Source organism: Dermochelys coriacea, chromosome 3, assembly GCF_009764565.3.
Source record: "Dermochelys coriacea isolate rDerCor1 chromosome 3, rDerCor1.pri.v4, whole genome shotgun sequence".
NCBI lineage: Eukaryota > Metazoa > Chordata > Testudines > Dermochelyidae > Dermochelys > Dermochelys coriacea.
Genome location: NC_050070.1, coordinates 175,292,894 through 175,311,759, shown reverse-complemented (window position 1 = coordinate 175,311,759; position 18,866 = coordinate 175,292,894). Strand labels below are relative to the sequence as shown.

General features: G+C 35.6%; 1 protein-coding gene across 1 annotated transcript in view; it reads left to right on the top strand.

The window, feature by feature from the left end:
* LRPPRC (leucine rich pentatricopeptide repeat containing) overlaps positions 1 to 18,866 on the top strand; it is a 159,579-nt gene that overhangs the window by 135,220 nt on the left and 5,493 nt on the right. Inside the window, exons 30-36 of the mRNA XM_038395576.2 lie at positions 1,170 to 1,296; positions 4,847 to 4,935; positions 8,759 to 8,963; positions 11,379 to 11,518; positions 11,683 to 11,798; positions 15,134 to 15,208; positions 16,427 to 16,511. Of these exons, the coding sequence (XP_038251504.2) occupies positions 1,170 to 1,296; positions 4,847 to 4,935; positions 8,759 to 8,963; positions 11,379 to 11,518; positions 11,683 to 11,798; positions 15,134 to 15,208; positions 16,427 to 16,511 (837 nt within the window). The remainder of the gene's footprint in view (positions 1 to 1,169; positions 1,297 to 4,846; positions 4,936 to 8,758; positions 8,964 to 11,378; positions 11,519 to 11,682; positions 11,799 to 15,133; positions 15,209 to 16,426; positions 16,512 to 18,866) is intronic.

The window sequence follows — 18,866 nt, the reverse complement described above, 5'->3', positions numbered from 1 at the left end:
ACAAGTAACAATAGCAGTGAAGTACAGTACAGCTTCAGCGCAGATAGTACAAGCCCAGCATAGGCCTTGGACACACACTCTGCTTTCCTTTCTCATTCTGAAGCCTGCACTGCACTGTCTTCAATACTATTGTTACCCACACTAATTAGATTCAGGCTAGGTTGGACAGGCTAGCCCATGCACAGCTTTTGCTGGGTAGACATGCCCTTGGACTCAAATCATCCCATGGTTCAGACAAGATGGTACAGTAACACTTGCAGTCTTGAGAATGTGCATTGAAAACTTGTCTGTCAGGGTGTGCCCTGAAGTTTCACTTGTTCATATTGTATTTCCTTTGAGGTTAAAATTCAAATACAAATTATTTTCCCCTTCACACCAAAGGTATAAGCCAAATGTTTACAGCTCCGTAATCTTGTTTCAAAAAGTAAATGATTGAAAAGTGTGGTTATCTTCTTCCCTCCCCCCCCCCTTTTTTTGGTAACGTCTTTTCATACACTGACAGTTATTGTGAATGTGTGAAATAAAACTGCTAATCAGACTAACAAATGCAGCTTAGTTTACTTGTTAAATATCTGTATATTTGTAAATTGTATGTTTTTATATAAATCTTGTCGTAGCCAAACAGTTTGATCTCCGAATACTGGAATAAGTGCCTATATTTGCTGAATGCTGTTGTGATGATGCGCCAAACATTGTAACCATCTACCCCAGAATTAGGTGTTGCTTCAAAAAGCATTAGTTCTCCCTTTCTCATGAACTGTTGTATGGTGGTGATTTTTATTTTAAATGAATTATGGGAAGGGAATTTAAACACTTTTTTTTTTTTGGAGTTAGCTTATCTGACTCGGTGTTTTTTTGAGGGTGGGAAAAAATGTAACTTACCTGGATTTTAGAAGAAACAACATTTTTATATACATACACACACACACACACACACATTTTAAAAACCCTACAACTTTTGGCTCCGTGGATAGGAGCATTCATGCAAACCTGGGCAAACCAACAATTTTCTAAAATATAGCTTTAGACTAAAAGATTTAAGAAAAGGAGGAATAGATTTATGTTTAAGATGCAGTCTTTTTAAATAAAAAGAAATGTGAATGCTCTTTATATGCCACTTCAATGCAATGTGACATCTCAATTGTTTTTTTTTTTTATTCTCTTTGTAGAGGCATACAATATTTTATTGGAAGCACAAAAGAAGGATATTATGTTTCCTCCCTCTGCTTATTCCACTCTTATAAAAGCATTGCTGGCTGAGGGTTGTCTTGAGGAAGCCATCAAAGTGAAAAACATGTAAGTTTTTGTTTGTTTGTTTGTTTTTCAAACCTGTGGCTCTGTTCTAAAACTGTGCACTCAGAACTTTGCATGGAAATTATTGTGAGCATTCCTTTAAGGTAAAGTCCTAGCTTCCTAACAAAAAGCGGGCCCCAACTGGAAACATGATGATATGGTGCAGGGATTGGCAACCTTTGGCATGCTGCCTATGAGGGAAATCCGCTGGCGGGCAGGGACGATTTGTTTACCTGCAGCATCCGCAGGTTCGGCTGATCACAGTTCCCACTGGCCTCAGTTCCCCGTTCCAGGCAATTGGGACCAAGGGATGTGCTGGCCTCCACTTCCCGCAGCCCCCGTTGGCCTGGGACAGCGAACCGCGGCCAGAGGAAACTGTAATCAGTGGAACCTGCAGACGCTGCAGGTAAATAAACTGGCCCAGCCCGCCAGCGGATTTCTCTGATGGACTGCGTGCCAAAGGTTGCCGATCCCTGATATAGTGAGTAATGCATTGGTCTTTCATAAATCAAATGAAAAAGAAGTGTGCACGGTATCAATATAATATTCACCTTTCAAGGCTAGCTGGTCCAGGAATATGATATTAATGCACCAAGTTGTAATGTGTCTTTCTATAGTGTGTATTAGTAGAATATTTGGGGTTGGATTGGGTTTAACTTTAATGAATCATGTGGTTGTACCTTGTGTTTTGACTGCTGCATGTAAAACTTGTCCCAGGGTCATATGCCAGTGACTAGTATACTGAAATAGGGTAAAATCTTAAAGCACCTAAATCCCGTTTTCAAAAGTTGTTTAGGCACTCTAGTGACTAAAAGTATAGACCAGCTTGCAATATCACCAATGTAAATCAGTTGAGTTATTAAACAGTCTGGCAATCTGATTACGTGAGGAGATTACTATCCTTTTTACATTGGTAAAAAAAAAAAAAAGAGTTGCATAAATGGTTGAAATATTTGGGTGAAAAGCTGTCGTGTAGTAAGGAGAACTTATTTTAAAATCCTTTTTACTGGAAAGTGGGAAGGAAGTATCTTCATTTTAATAGGGTATGTACTGTAAAGAAAACAGAACTAGTCATCAAAGGAAGATTGAGGAGAGTAGGAATTTTAAAAACAGAGAGTGGTATGTTATTTGGTTAAAACAAGAACAAAGGAGAGAAGTGCAACATGTCTATTCAAAAGAAAATTATGAACTGGATACATATAATACCTGTATGTGATTTTAAACAATGTGTAGGTCACCACAAAACTTGGTTTCTAGTGTTTTGTGAAAATACGCTATATTGCTCCCAAATAAAATAATTTTCATGATTGTTCCTTCTTAAAAACTTCTTGGCTTTAGGGAAAATGGAAGTAGGATCTAGCCAGAAGCTCCATTCTTATTGGTCAGTCTTCTAAACATAAAATAATAAAAACTACATTGTTTGGCAGGGCAATTCAGAAAAGCATACAGTTCAGAAATATCACATGATGGCACTCTAATGAACCCATGCTGGTTAACTCTTGCTGGTTTTTCTTTACATGATAATGGAGAGTACACTTGATATCATCAGTACTCATGACTTTGACAGTACATGGGTCTTTCAATAACAGATGAATAAAATAATAAGAACTCAGACTTCAAAAACAATTTTATGGAATGAAACTTCCTTCTAAAAATGCCTAAATTGTGTATTGAAATAGTGAATGGAATCGAAAAAGTATCTGTGGTGTGAACAATTTAGAACAAGAACATTTGTGCATGCTTGACAAATTTCTGTATTCTGGAAACTTTGGGCTACATAGGAGTCAATCTTACCAACCTCATTTACTGAGAGATTACTTCTAGAAGCCTAAATATGTTCAGTGGCCTGAAATTTACATCTCTCCTAATATTTACAGTAAAAGATATGAGAGGTAATTTCACTTGTGTAGACTTGCATATTTTTCTTTTGTTCTCTGTTTGAAGTCAAATTTGAAATTTTAAATAATATTTAGAGAATCTTACAATGTTTGTGTTAGTAATAGTACAGGTAGCATATCAAGCATTTTTTAACCTAAAAAGACTAGTTTATTTTTTAAATTAATATCTTGCTATCAGGTCTGAAAAGAACTAATGTTGAATTGAGATGATGATGGAGGGAAGCAGCATGCCAGCTGAGACTCTGGAAAAGTCCAGGAGTTTTCTGATATCTTGGTCAGACCAAAGTGCTGCTGCCTTATGATTCTAATGAATTTTAGGTATGTTTATTGCACTTAGTTCAAGAGTTTTAAAATAGAAATTTTGTAGTATTGGAATGAGGGATTAGTTCTGCAATAGTGGTTAACATCTATTTAATCACACTAAAGATTGGAAGATTGGAGAAAGTAAATCCTTTGTTATATGTAATTTACTGTCTCATGCATGAATTGTTGATTTTAGGGCTTTGACAGATGGGACAAAGGGAAAAAAACACGGAACTGAGCAATGGGTGCTTAGGCAGGGATTAAGAGGATTGGTTGGGATAGTAAGAAAATTCTGAGTCCAGTGACTGCATTTGTGAGCCCTAGAGGCTGAAAGTGACTGAGAGGATAGTCATATTGTGTACTCTATGAAGGATTTTCTTGGGATTGATGAGAATAATTTAGCAATGACCCTGCTTACCTCCCAATCTGCTCAGCTCATAAATTCAAGTAGGTAGGCTGCTCAGTTGTGTGCCACAAGATGATCAGTGAGGTTTATCTTGATTGCTGATATGGCAAATGGCAGTGCCCCTTTTTGTGTGGGGAGATTTTGTAATCTAGAAATGAACCTCTGTAAAGTTATCCTTATGTATTAAAAATGTGCCTAAATTTCATTAGAAGTAGAGGCATTTTGCAAGTATAAAATAGATGTGATTGCTGGATAGTCTGCATTAAAAGCATACAAGTTAGTTTCTTAAAAGCAGTATTATTAAAGCAAAATTCTCTTTGCTGTAGATTCTGACTTTTTTGCGTTGCAAGGGACGCAGATTGATAAATGAAATTTAACTTTAACATGGCAAAGGCAGCAAATGAAGTATGTTCAGTTTTAAAAACTGTATACATCTAGATGACAGAAATTTGAAAATTAATCAACCAAATAATATGGTGTTAGTTCATAATATGCTTTAGTTTATATTTAAAATATACTGTGCTGAAAAATAAATGTTTCATTTTTATTGCTGAAAGAATAGTTTTACATTTTATAATTATGGTGACTTAAAAAAGAAGAAAAAGTATCCAGCTTAGGATACAACAGAACAATGCAGGGCATGCAGTTATTTTAGTCATCTAATATGTCAGCATTCAAGAATCTGAACCGATTGTTTAAAAAAAATCTTGTACTTTGTTTCTTTTGTTGCTCATTTCCAACTTTGTCATCTGTCAGAATGCAAAAAAAAATTATCCTTCTATAACCATTGACAGGATAACACAAAAGCTGTCTCCAGGTCGATATTTTGCAGCAATATTTTTAACATACGAACAGTAGTTTTTATAATTTCACCTTGGTGCTCAACCATTTATTATCGTATCAGAAGCATGTCAGTAATTCCTTTCTAAATGTCTGCTTCTTTTAGCGCTGAGACCCACATCAAGGGCTTCACACTGAACGATGCTGCCAGCAGCCTCCTCATCATAACGCAAGTTAGGCGGGATTATTTGAAAGGTATGTCACAATGCTTGACCTTTACGTCACATTAATGCCTCTGCAGATTTTTCTTGTAACGCCCTTCGAATACTTGGATAAAGGAGTCCATTTAGCAAATTACCTGCTTATCAAGAGCCTTTTGTGGTAGCTGAGAGACGTAAATTACTGTACATGCATTTATAATACAGCTTGAATATGAATGTACTTGTCATTTGACCACTTAGTCCAGTTTCCATTCCATTTAACACAAGATGGGTTTTCTTAAGATGAATCATAGCTCTTCAGACATGCAAAATTTGTGCTCCAGAACGAGAGAAAGTACAGGCTTTCAAGTGCGTTAAAATTCACAGCACAAGTCATTTTGCTTTAGAAATTAACATACTTTAGAGCATCTGAAACAATTCCCAGCAGTTGCTTCTTTCATATTGTGTTGGTTGTGTGAGATATCAGATGAGTTAAATTGAGTGTTAAATGTACATGATTGTTCACTAAATGATTATAATATTGATTTAAAAAACTAATACTTTCTAATGGTTCACAATACGAATAGCATTGAAATATACATTGTACTTTTCTTTCCTTTTTAATTTTAATATTATAACATAACAGAAATGGTGGCTGAGGGAAGCACATGCGTGGGATAAGGTGGTGGAAAACTGTTATGCGACTTACAGCTCTTCAGCATCATTTGTTTGCAGTTTGATGTCTTTGTTTTAGGGGTATTGGGAATAATGGAAAGTGGGTGATGCATCAGGACTGAACAATGGTAGTAAAGTTAGAGCTTCCAATCTTTCTCTGGGCACTTTTGAAAAATCTGACCCTACGAGTATGTGTACATCCTCACGTTAACATTTTTATCGAAGTTTTATCTACTTCATTACCAACCTCTTCTACTGCGCTGCATTATTTGGGACTGGAAAACCCTGCACAAACAGGGTTTTGAATCAGTGCAATTGCCTATACAGTATAAATATTTTCCTATTAATATATTTTGAATATTTCTCTAAAACACAAGAGAAACTAAATGTAAACAAAAATATCAAATTGGGGAACAGTTTGATTTTAATCTGACAAAAGCAAGAAAATTCAAATTTGTACCTGCCATATCATCTTTAAATTAATTCATTTCATCGTGCTTTGATGTTGTACCATATATCCATGTAGCATTGACTATGTTAAAATGTTTCTGTAATAAGTGAAATGCATCATTTCACTGTGTTTTCTGTTGCCAGTAAACAAACATGTTTGCTTTCAAATTTCTTTTCCATACAATCTCATGACAGTTATTTTCCCCTTGACATGTGCATGCAAGAACCCTAACACCAACTCAGACTCAGCATGGTGAAATGGAACTCCTTTTCATCCCCATCTCCAATTCATCTCTTATTGTTGACAGTCCTCTATTTTTGCAGTCACGCTGGCCTGCAACCTGTCATATTTGATTTCTCTCTCCCTTCTGCTTTGTCCTCAGTCCAGCATGTTGCTAGGTTTTGCAAGTTCTTTCTTTAGTACTATCTCCAGAATTCTTCCTTTCCTCATAACTCACTACTGAATCCTTGGCCAATACTCTGGTCTATTTTGACTGTTGTAACTTCTTTCCCTTGGCATTCCAGATTCTCTCATTGTACCACCTCAATTCTATCCAACATGTGCTGAAAAAATCACTCCTCCTTGCATGCCTCTCACTCTCTTTGCTTTTCCCTTGAGATCTGCATTGGTTTCCAGGAATGACTCCCATTATGCTTGGAATATCCTCCCTGATCTTGTCCATTAAACAATTTCTTCAAACTCCTTCAAATTCCTTCAAAACTCACTGCTTTCAGTCACTGAAACCATAGCCGTAGACCTTCTTCCTTTGCCCTGATTTTGGTAACCTATAAATAATAAAGAAGTACAGCTTCCATTAACATCAACAAAAAAAGTTTCTACCCCTTTCCCTGCAGAGAAGGCCTTGAAATTGTAAACTGATAAGTTTTTCAGTCATAGTTATCATTTAGTATAGGTGTGCCTGAAAAATGTTTCACAGTTCTTCCCCAAAATGCAAAGGCTTTCTTTTTATTTTTGCCCCCTCCCCTAAAGTCCTGTTTCTAACTTCCACTCGAACCTGCTTCCTGGATACTTCCCCCAAATTTAAATATACTAAGTAATTAAAAAAAAAAAGACTAAAAAGAGCTAATAAGATGTGTGAGTAACAATAAGTGTATTGTGATTTTTCACTGTTGTAAACTTTGTTCCAAGTATCTCTTTCCATCTTTTAACTGTCATACCTTTCTGTGTGACACGCCATGTACACTTCTAGTGCTGTATAAAAAGATTTGTATCCTTTGGAGAGCTTAACCATTCTTAAAAGATGTATCACATATTTTTAGTAAGAACCAGTTTGTATTGGATAAAAAGTTTTAGAGCTTTGTTTTGGAGTTGCAGGCTGTAGAGAAAAGCATGGTCAGACATGAAGGTAAACATTGGTTTATGACAAACATTCTAAAAATTAGGAATAGTAAGAATTTTAAGAGTTTTTATAGGTGTAGCACTAAGAAGGACATATCAAATGCATTTGTTGTTGCCGTTAGTAGTTTTTTGCAATGTTGCTGGGTTTGTGTAATGTTGTATAAGACTCTTCTTATAGTGTCCTGTTCCTGAGAAGGCCAATCAAGCAACATCTGAACTGCTAACAGGCAACACTTGAGATAGGGAGGAAAATTTGAAAGTGGCAGGTAATTCAGTTTAGTTTTCAGGCTATAGGGATTTTGTCCCGCATGTCTTTGCTTAAGACTGTCAAAACAAGATAGCAAACTAAACCAGGGTTGGGAGTTTGCTGTGGGGATTAGGCTTACTGTACGGTATTTTCTTGTCCTTCTATAAAAAATAACGTTTGGATTATGGGGTGGCAGCCTGTACCTGTATAGAGAACCTAAATGTTAATGCTACGGAGTTCAAGAATGTGTATGTGTTATGTTAGAAGTGTTATCCTTTGGTATTACAATTATTACCTTTGATAAATCCTACCTGTGCTGGTAAGCAGTGAGAGGTTTTTACAAGAGGAGTATGTCTTTCTTTTTATGCTTGCTTGTGTATAATGTAAATTGAGAACAGTCATAGTTTAGAGGAATGTTTAGTGGAGAGGATTTTTTTTTTGTTTTTGTTGTTTTAAATTAGTGTCAGCAAGAGGATTGATATTGAAGCTTGTTGTTAATGTGGTTTTACTGCTTTATAGGTTGGCAAAATTGCTCTTCAGTTTTCACAAGTAACTTATGTCTGGTTTTTATACTTGTGTGTAAATTCATACCATGTAGTTTTATCCAATATTGTATTTTTTCTAAAGCCTATTGAAAAGAAAATTAGTGATATTCCTGGATTCCAACGATTTTACTCATTTGATGCACTTTATTTTAAACAAAATATCTTTGCTAGAGTATCCAATATCTCCAATGGCAAAGGCTTCATAACAAGGAAAACTGGGTTACAATCTGTTTTAGAACAATAAGTTAAAAACTTCCAGGTTTCAGTGAGGAGTATGAGGGGAAAACATTCATAATATGGCTGCTTTCCTTGGGTGTGATGTGTCAAAAATATTGTTTAGGAATCCTGTCAAAGTTTTCCAGTGAACAAGGTTTGGAGGATTTTATCTTCCTGTGCTTAATTGTTAAACATGAAAAAGCCCTGCTGAAACCTTCATTTATATACTCGTTTAATATTGTATTTAACTGCAGCTGTTTTAGGGCTATTTTTCTGTATATCTGTTTTTTTTTTAAATAGAACAAGTAAGGCTAATAATAATGTCAATAAGGTCTGCTTCTCTACTAAAATCTTCATTTTCTTTCTCCCTTTTCATCCTGACTAGATGCTATGACTACTCTAAAAACAGTCCTTGAAAGTGACATGGTACCTATTCCACTAGCTGTGACTCGGCTCATTCAGGCTCTGGCTATGAAAGGTGATCTGGAGAGCATATGCACAGTTGAGAAGATGGTAGAAAACATGGCAGCCTCAATTGGTTTATCTCGCATGCTTTTTGTCAATAACACTGTATTGGCTCACATCAAGAAGTAAGTACTTGCAGGATTGGTATGGCTTTTTTTGTACAAGGAGGGAAAAGTGTACTGTTGCGCCTTACTTCAGTTATTTTCCTTCATTAAGATTGATTGGATACTAGAGTTCTGGCCAGGTTGGCTGCTTTTCAGGTTTCTTTTATATGCATAGTGGAGCCTGAAATTCATTTAATGAAACATAGGGTCTGACTTGCAACTACTAGTTGGGAGAACTTTGAGTGGCACAATGATGTAAAAATCTATGTACTTACCAAACCCTGCCTACCTAAATTCACCCCATAGCTTCAGCTGATTGTAATACTTCCTGTCCTCAACGGTTGTGCATATTATAGTGCTCATTTAAGGCCTGATGCAAAGTTTATTGAAGTCTGAATGCTGAATATTAGGGATTTAATCATATTAATTACTGTTTTGCCCAAGGGGTGGGTGGGTGGGTGTGTGTGTAAATATAGGACTTGAAAGTTCATCAGACATAAAAGTTCTAACTGGAGAACTGAAACTACTAGCCATTCCAGAGGTAGTTATGAAATGTAGAGGTTGAGTGTGCACTTTCCAAAGGTAGTAGTTAAATAACTTGCCTACTGGCAAGTTGCCTACTACTGGTCTATTTTTCATTAACGTAAAAACTATAAGAAGAGTATTTTAAAAAAAAAATCCACTTGCCATACTACTATATGACCACAATTTCCATTGTGTTAATTGCCCCCAAAAGTCATCCATATACTTTGACTCGGATTTATAGCTTCATGGTCTGGCATTTTTTATTTTAACTATCATGTTGGTTCTTTGCTCACTCATCCTCTTTATGTAACTTCAGTAGGTTCCAGTGAATTGACTTTGATTTTTTTTCTTTTAAACTTTGAGTTTCTCAAACTACCTCTGTTGGAAATAGTCCTCAGGAGTTCCACATTCTGTTTGTTTTCTTATTTATTTGTATTTTTTATTTCAAGCCACTCTCACAAGATAGAGCCAACTCTGTCCCTAATTCAGGAGGAGAGCTGTAGAAATATGTAAGACATAGTAGATATCTACGATTGCCTCAGGCACTTAGGACCAGAAAAAATACCCAACTAAGGTATTTGGAACTGCAAGATCATTTCAATTGGGTGGGGAGAGACAAGCAGGTCTGTTCTAATAGTGAGCTTAGTGTGATATCCAGTGGCTGAAAATTACTGTTACTTTAAGGACCCAATCCTGCAAAACCTTTAACTTTATGAGCAGTCTTTTTGTACAGGAGTAATTAATTTAAAGTGATGTGAATTGATTATTTGCATAAGAAATGGGAACTCATCTGAGTAAGATTTTGTGGGATCAGTCTCTTAAATAGCGTATTATACTATATTTCCATGTTCTATCCATAGAGGAGTGTCAAAGCCTTGTCATGTATTTATCCTAAATTGGAGTGATTATAAGAACTAGATAGATCAGATTGTACAGAGGTACTTATTGCATAAAACAGTGTAATCAGTTTTCTTTCTCTTATCACAACTAACTTCGTGTTAACATAGCAGGCTACATGCAAAGACTTCAGTTTTTCAATGGCAAAAATCCTGTGCCCTTGCCTTTTAAAAAAAATTGGGTAGCAAGTTGTAGCATTCAGCAACAACAGACCCTTATGCATATTTAAATATGCTTTTTTGAGATGGATTTCAAGCGAAGTGTTTTCAGTAGCTTATAAATGCTGAAATGTGCTGTATTTGTAATTAACCAAACATTTGTTTTGCTCAAATTAAAGATTCCTTTAAGTACTATTATTATAATTATTTTTAGAATGGATTGAGGCAAGAGTATGGTCATTTAAACTTTTAGAACGCTAAATGTAGACGTGGCATTTTATGAATACTGTACCTTATGCCCATGATTTTATAAGAGTATGCCTACAGTGTACTCCTTCCTAAGTTAAAACAGACCACAGACAAAGCTGCTAAAGAAATTACATTTAATATCATTTTACACATCCAGAAAGACATCTATGAAAAATGCAGGTAAATATTAAATAAAATATTATTAAAAAAAAAACTCCTTGAGTTTTCTGTATTAATTATTCAAATACCATCCCTTAATGTTTTAATTTTACCTTTTAGGTTTGCAGAACACTTTTTAAGTAGCTAACCAGCAGTCGTCATCTTTGCTTAATATTTAAATAAAATTTTTTTTAAAAAGTCTGTTACTTTAGCATTGTATAGGTCAAAGTTCATTCCAGAAAAATATTTTTACTGGTGATTTTATCCATTCAGCCATAAATTTGTTTCACTTTGGTGGTGTTACAATATCTGCATGAATGGAGTCATAGGTACTTTAACATTGCTACTGTGTGTAATATTAATGTAGAAAAATAAAACATTCATATATCTGCTTCTTTTAGTTTGAGTTTTAACGTTAGAAACTAAACCAATACACTTTTTTTTAAAGCAATAACCTTGATATGGCGGTGGAATATATTGAGCCTTTGTTTATCTCTGGAATGCAAAATCCTGATTCACCAATCACAAGTATGTCCTATGTGTTTAGAAAGGTGATTGAGGAAAGACTGGAGCCAGCTTTGGAAAAACGTAAGTTATTTGTAGTGAAATTAAATACGCTGGGTTAAATAGAAATATTATTAAACATAATTGCATATAAAATCCTGTCTTAGTCAACAAAAATCATGCCAGTAAAGTTTCTAAAAGTGACTTTTAAAATGAAATATATTCCTTACATACCTGTCATTTTGCAGTAAGTGCCATGGCAGAGCGATTGGTCAATCAATTTGGAGTTTACAAACCTGCCACAGATCTTTTCCTTCAGTATGTGGATGCAGGAAGAGTGGATGATGCCAGATTTCTACTACAGGTAATAATATACCAGGAGAGGAATAGTAGTGTTCCGAGCTTGTCATAAGTAAATTGAGAAATTATCAAACGTAGGTGTGTGTGTTAGAGTGCAGTGTACGGAGTGTGCTGATGCTAGTGCACCTAAATTACAATGTGAATTGCAGTAGCATGGCCTGGGTAGATAGTCCCAAATTATAGACTAGTAGTTTTATGGGTGCCAGCGTGGGAAAAGAATAATGGTTTGTTTTCCTCTAATGTGAAATGCCCTGAAACAAGGGAAGGAGAACTCGTATCTCATTTGAACTCCTGTCCTAGACAAGTGGTTCTGCACGAATGCTCAGTTATATAGGTTTCAGAGTAGCAGCCATGTTAGTCTGTATCTGCAAAAAGAAAAGGCACCTTAGAGACTAACAAATTTATTTGAGCATAAGCTTCCATGAGCTACAGCTCACTTCATCGGATAGCAGTCTCTTCTTGCAAAAGAACAATTTCCCTTTGATCTCTCTAATTTCTCTAATACTTTAAATACCATGCATCTCTATAGCTAAATACCGTGCATCTCTATAGCTACACAGTTTACAAACAAAAAGTGGACAATGTTTCCTTTTTAAATGCAGCATCTCACTTGACTACTCAAACATTCTGTGTGCTTTATTCAAGGTTATTAAGAGCTGAATTTGCTTTCTATTCACTTGTGTGTCACAGACGCATTAAATGACAAATGCAGGTCTCCGTGGCCTACAGTCTCAGTTAAATTAACAATCTTCAGCGAACGAGACAACTGCATTCATGCCATTTTAACAGAGCTAAATATAAAGCTGAGCCAAATGCAGAAAGAACTGTGGGTGATCAGAGCTGCCACTGGCAGTATACACAAACAGGCTCAGACAGGGAGTCTCTTCCCAGCAGGTGGCAGTCAAACAATCACAGTGATCCTGCAGATTGCTGTGTTTGTGTAGACTCCCTGTGTCAAATTGAGGCCTGTTACCAATTTCTGATTGTAAGTAGTACTATATTCACTTAGGTTTTTACCGGCAGCTAAGTACTTTAAACAGTAAAAGAAATGGAAAACCTCCACTTTATTCATTCTCTTCTTTTTTTTTTTTTTTTTTTAACCTTCAGGAACAGTTTTATTTTATTAACAGGAATGAAGATAGTGAAATTTCATCAGTGACTGTTGCTATAGGATTAAGCATATTATTTGAACATTACACACTGTGGAATCATCGTTTTCTTTATTATTGTTTGCACAGATATATTGGGTATCTGGGCATTATTTTAAATGGGCATGGTCAACTTAAAAATGACATCATAAGCAAACCTATTTCTTCACTTATATTAGTCATAAAATCATAGATAGTTAAAATGGAAAGAATTTTAAACATCCATTTTACATTTCACTATTTAATTATTAGCATTTCTCTTGGATTAAACAATGAAAATCAATTGTTAGTTTAACTTTCAGGTTCTCACTCTGGATTGCAAATGCAGCAAGGGAGTGTTGATTTAATTTTTTTTTCCTTTGTACTTTCCATCTGTACTTTGTGTAAAATCTTATTACTGCAAAATTGGAGTTTATTGTCCTGTATAATATTAGAAACAGCTTCTTGGGTAGATTTTAGTTATGTACCACAAAATGTTGATTATTTTATGTTGTTGGGGGGGTTAAATATAGACATTATCAGGTAGTTTAGATGTTAAATTTAGTGTGTGAAAGAGAAAATTCTTTTTGGGGGTAGGGGAAATGTCAGTTGAAACCATTTATATTTGGGTTTAAACACTACCATACAATGCTGTAGCTCAAGTAGTGCACTAATATTTGGAGAGAAGAAAGTGATATTGACCAGCTTCTTTACAGTATCCGGACTGTATGAAGTGCAAAAAATAACCCAACAGCATAAATGTTGAATCCTTTTCATTGTAATAATCTAAAATGATATTAGTAACACATGTGAGGACATAATTTTTAAACATGGTCTTTAAGATGTCACTGACCTCTCTTAAGAAAGCATTGTATAGTTGTTATAGTGGTACAACATAAATCATACACTGTGAAAAGCTTTTCACTGTAACTTTTACATTTACCATTTTGCAAGTGAAGGTGTTCCTTACCTTTTTAAAAAATATAAAACTTTTGAAAAAGACATATTTGTGTTGATATCTTAGTCTGTGAAGGGGATATGCAAATGTATTCCTTTTGTATACTATGTTCCATTCCTCTTAAAAGAACTGAGTTCCCAGAGTGACAGTAGGTGAGGATGGCAAGTACCAGAAGCAATAATATTGTAAGTTTCCCCACACAACGCTTTTACACTGTCGTCATAAAGCAAATATTTGACAAAACACTTGGGCTATATGGATTTCAACATTCCATCAGTTTGCCTTTCCTTGATAGAATGAGGTGTCAAACAATAACCTTTTCACCTGGACCTTCAAGAACTTGTCAAACAATATTATATACATTGTATATTCTTAATGCATTGAAGAATTATTTATTGTTCACACATGTCTAAAATATCAGTTTATATTATAAATTTATTTTATGTATGCGTGTGTGTATATACACTCCTCAGTGTGTTTGTTCCTAGTGCATTTTAGTAATTGTAGTATGTTTTAAATGTTATAAAAAAACAATGTGTATTTTAAAATGTATAAGAATGACACTTCCAAGGAGCATAACTAAAATATTGTCTTGCATATTTGATTTTACTATAGTTTCTAGGATGGGATAGACACTTGATTTATTTGGTCTGTCACATAAACTTTTTTTAAGTTTAACTTTTGTCTCTCTCAAACACTGGCTGTCTGTTGCAATGAAAGCCTTTTATAAAATAGAGAGATTGAAATCAGTCCTTTTGTATGCATAAGTGTAGGTAATTATACTTTAAAGAGAACTTGCTTTGTACGTTTTAATTTTTATAAAGAAATGAGCAGTTATCTCCCTGACACCTTATTAAATGTATAATTAACCTTATGATCCCTAGCTCACTTGTGAATGCTTGGCAGTATAATTGGAGAGGAATAGTGTTTCTTTTTACCCCCTCTTTCTTTTGCAGACTTAAGCCTCATTTCTGTGGGATGTTAAGGCATTTAATTTTTTCTCCATTTTCTTCATGCTTACCATGCCAAGGACAGCATTTACAAAAGCTTGGCATGGCATGCACTTGTTTTCATTTTGGGGGTATTTTTTAATTAATGGTCTTTTATTAGGCCCTACTGCTAGCTAATGATATATTACTGTATTATTGTGAACCTTTTTAATTGGAAATGTTCACCTTAACCAGTTTGTTTATCAAGAAGGTACACTCACTGATGCTATTTTAATTTTTCCTTTCTTTTTTTTTTTTTTTAAAGAGGTGTGGTGGAATAGCTGAACAAAAGGGAACTCTGATGGCTTTCATAGCTAAATCTTCACAGAAACCAGGGCAGGTATAATATTTGCATGAATGTAATTAAATATATTTGCAGCATTCTTATTTAATCAGTTCTGGATAACAACTTTTGGATGAGTTTGGAATTTAGAACACTTGCATATTAGTGTGTTGCAAGAAGGTTTGTCAGCCCAGCGAGAAAGTTGAGCCAAAGCATACTAACAAGGTTAATTACTGTGGTTTTCAAAGCTAGCTTTGATCAGACATTGCTTTTTCTTTTTCCCATCCAAAATATCGACAGGTTTAACATTAATTTCAGAGTACATCATTAATCTATAGAACTCGCATCAGGAACCCAATTTATTTTATAGTGAATACTCAATATGCCTGGGTGTTTACAGAATACTATAATTCTGTTTCCTTTTTAGTTCAACAATTCCTCTGTTCTCAATACGTAATGGAGAGTCCAAACTTCACACATTTTTATGCAACTTCCTCTTACTCAGTCCACTGTAACTGTCTGCTTTCTGTACTACAGTAAGCATGCACATATTTTCCAATGTGAAAATTTGAGCTAATTTGTTAACTGCATTGTAAGATCACAAACCAGTTAGCCAGGCCAATCACTGTATAATGTGGTTTACATTGGAGGGCACATTTCAAATTAGGGCTTATCAGTTTTATGCACATATACATGGTTTGCATATGTGTGCAGGTTCTTGCATACACCCTGATTCTACATAATTTGAAATCTGTCCACAAATTAAAAAAACATGAGGAAAGAAACTACTTCATTATTTTTAGATACAGATTTAATTTAATTTGTATCATTATTTTATACTTGCAGGCCAAGTGTTCCAAAAATTAGAAACTAAAGTTAGTTTCTTACATTCATATTTAGGTACATTAATTAATGGCCTGATTAAAAAAATATGGGGAGGGGATACTGACCAACAGCTGGTTGCTCTGCATTTTTTAACATGGGGGAGTGAAATCCTGACTCCATCAAAGGCATTGGCAACACTCCCACTGACTTGAAAAGCCTAATAATGGACTTCGGAAACTATTTTTAATATTTTGTCCCATTTTTCATGAAGCATGTGAAATAATGAAAAGAAATGTTAAGATCAGCCGTCAAATTGAATAGTCCAGTCCTCTTATAAATTTCATCTGAAAGACTAAGCCGTAATGGAAATATAAATGCCCAAGTTGTATAGCCCTGTTCTTTAAGACTTATTGTAAGCACTGTTTCTGTTGTATGTATTTAATTTCCTAGGGGCAGAAAATCAAGACACTGCTTGATCTGATTCCTGAGTTCTCAGAGATGGAAATTGTATACTCTTACCTCCTGAAATGTCATGGTAACGTATTAAATTCGGAGTTGTTGTTTAGTAAGGAACATATCTTGAGGCCTTCAGAAGGGCTATGGAAGGTCTCAAAAGCAGTTGAACCAGGAAGGTTCTGCTTTGCAGGAGGTGCAGGGAGTCCCGACGTTGAGGAGAGCCACCTAGGAGGACTTCACTTCCTCCTCATGCATTGATGTGTAGTGTACCACAGTAGTTGTCACATTGGCTGTGGCTAATGTCATGGATGGGGGAGTGGCTAGTGGATCCCTGGCCAGAACTCTGCAGGGGAAGTGGCAGATACTGCAATAGTATTGTTTCCATGCTCTGAAAGGGAAGATAACTTTTGCCTTAACTCCAGCAACATTTTGCAACACTTAAGTGATCTCATTAGTCCTGTTGGGAACACACCATGAACACAGTGAATGTTGTTTTATATCTCTAGAATTAGTATGTATGGGTGCTACAGTCAGGCTCTTGGAAGCCTAAGTATGGCTATAACTGATTTTCAGAGATGCCGAATAACTCTTCCTTTTGTAGAAGTCAATGGGGAACTAAAGTGCTCAGGACCTCTGAAAATCAGGCCACTTATTTGGATGCCTGACTGCAGCATATCCAAATTTGAAATGCCAGGATATGCAACCCCTCTGACAGCACACAGCAAGCGTCTTACATGCCTCATGTCCTGAGCCTAGCTTGTTGGAGCTCCAATTTTATTTAAAGAGTGATGATGTAATCTTCTCCTTGAGTATACAGTACAAGCAAAAAGGAATAAACCTCTCAGCAAAATGTGTCAAAAATGCAAAATCAAAAGACAAACAACCACCATTCTCCCCACTACAAAGTATAGTATAATGTTGTTTTTAAAAAAAAAAAAAACAAAACAAAACACCAGAAAACCTTTGAGAGGAACTGTAAAGGTTTTCACACAGTGAATATGCCATCTATCATTGCAACACTAGTAACCCCATATTATTCAAAACAATGCAATCACTAACAAAACAAACCCCCCAATGATTCTTCAGTTCAGTGCTTCTTTCACTGTTCAGTAGACCTTATCATATCACCATCCAGAACTCTGCTGCTTTCTGTTCACTGAAGATCACCTAACTCTGGCAAGACACCAATAAAAGTTAGCTCCATAAGTGAATGACCATCTACTTGAAAATTCCCTGCTTCTTTGTCCTATAAGGTGGTATGCCAGGAATAGACAGCAGATGAATTTTAACCGACCTAAGCTGCTGTCACCTGTACATAATGAAGAGCCAAAAATAACTATCCCATAAGCAGCACCATAAATTATTCTTGGAAACTAATGGGTAACCTCTACAGAGCTTGGAGCAAAGATGTACTGTGCTCACAGTAACCTGCCTTGCTCTGAAGGTAGCATTCTGAACCAGCTTTGTGAGTATTTTTTTTTTTAAAAACAACTATTCCCTGTCCCTGTCCAAATAAAAATCCCATCAGATAGTGAACTTGGTACTGCTATCTGTTTGTCTTCCTTTAGAACTTCATGTAGTTGCCTAGTTCCATGTTGACCAGTTTTAGCAGATTCCTGGTACACTCCCCCATCTGATCTACTGGGTATCTGTTGGGACTTTAGGATTATGGGGAAGGGAGAAGTGTGGGTGCATACGTCCTCTCCCCAAATACATATACATGTATGTGTTAAGGGCTGTTATAAAGAGGACAGTGATCAATTGTTTCCCATGTCAACTTAAGATAGGAACTAAGTGACCAGCTTAATCTACAACAAGGGAGATTTAGGTTAGATATTAAAAAAAACTTCCTAATTATAAGGATAGTTAGGCACTGGAATAGGCTTCCAAGGGAGGTTGTGGAATCCCTGTCATTAGAGGTTTTTAAGAATACGTTTGACAAACAGTTGTCAGGGCTGGTCTAGGTATAGTATAACTTGGTCCTGCCTAAGTGCAGGGGGCTGGATTAAATAAACTATTGAGGTCCCTTCCAGCCCAACAACTCTATGATACTCCAGCAAACTTTAACAGTAATTAATTGCCTTGTACCACTCCACCTCCAGTATCTGCAACTTTTGTACTTTCAACAATGATGGGTAAGCACACCAACTTCATGTTTCTGCTAAAATGGTTAGCAGTGAAATAGTTAACATGGTTGGTATTTAAACCTTTGCCCTTAGATTTCAAGTATTTCAAACCTCTGAAGTTGGCTGCAGGCTCCAGAAGAAAATACTTCATGGTAACATTCATTTCAGCTAGAAGACTGTCTTTGCAAATACAAGGACTAGAAACATGACTTTATTTTTTAAAAAAAAAAAAAAAAGCAGCTTAAATTCTTCACATTTGTGCAGCAACCTTAAAAAATAGCAATAATTTAGGTGAACAGTTTTGCAGT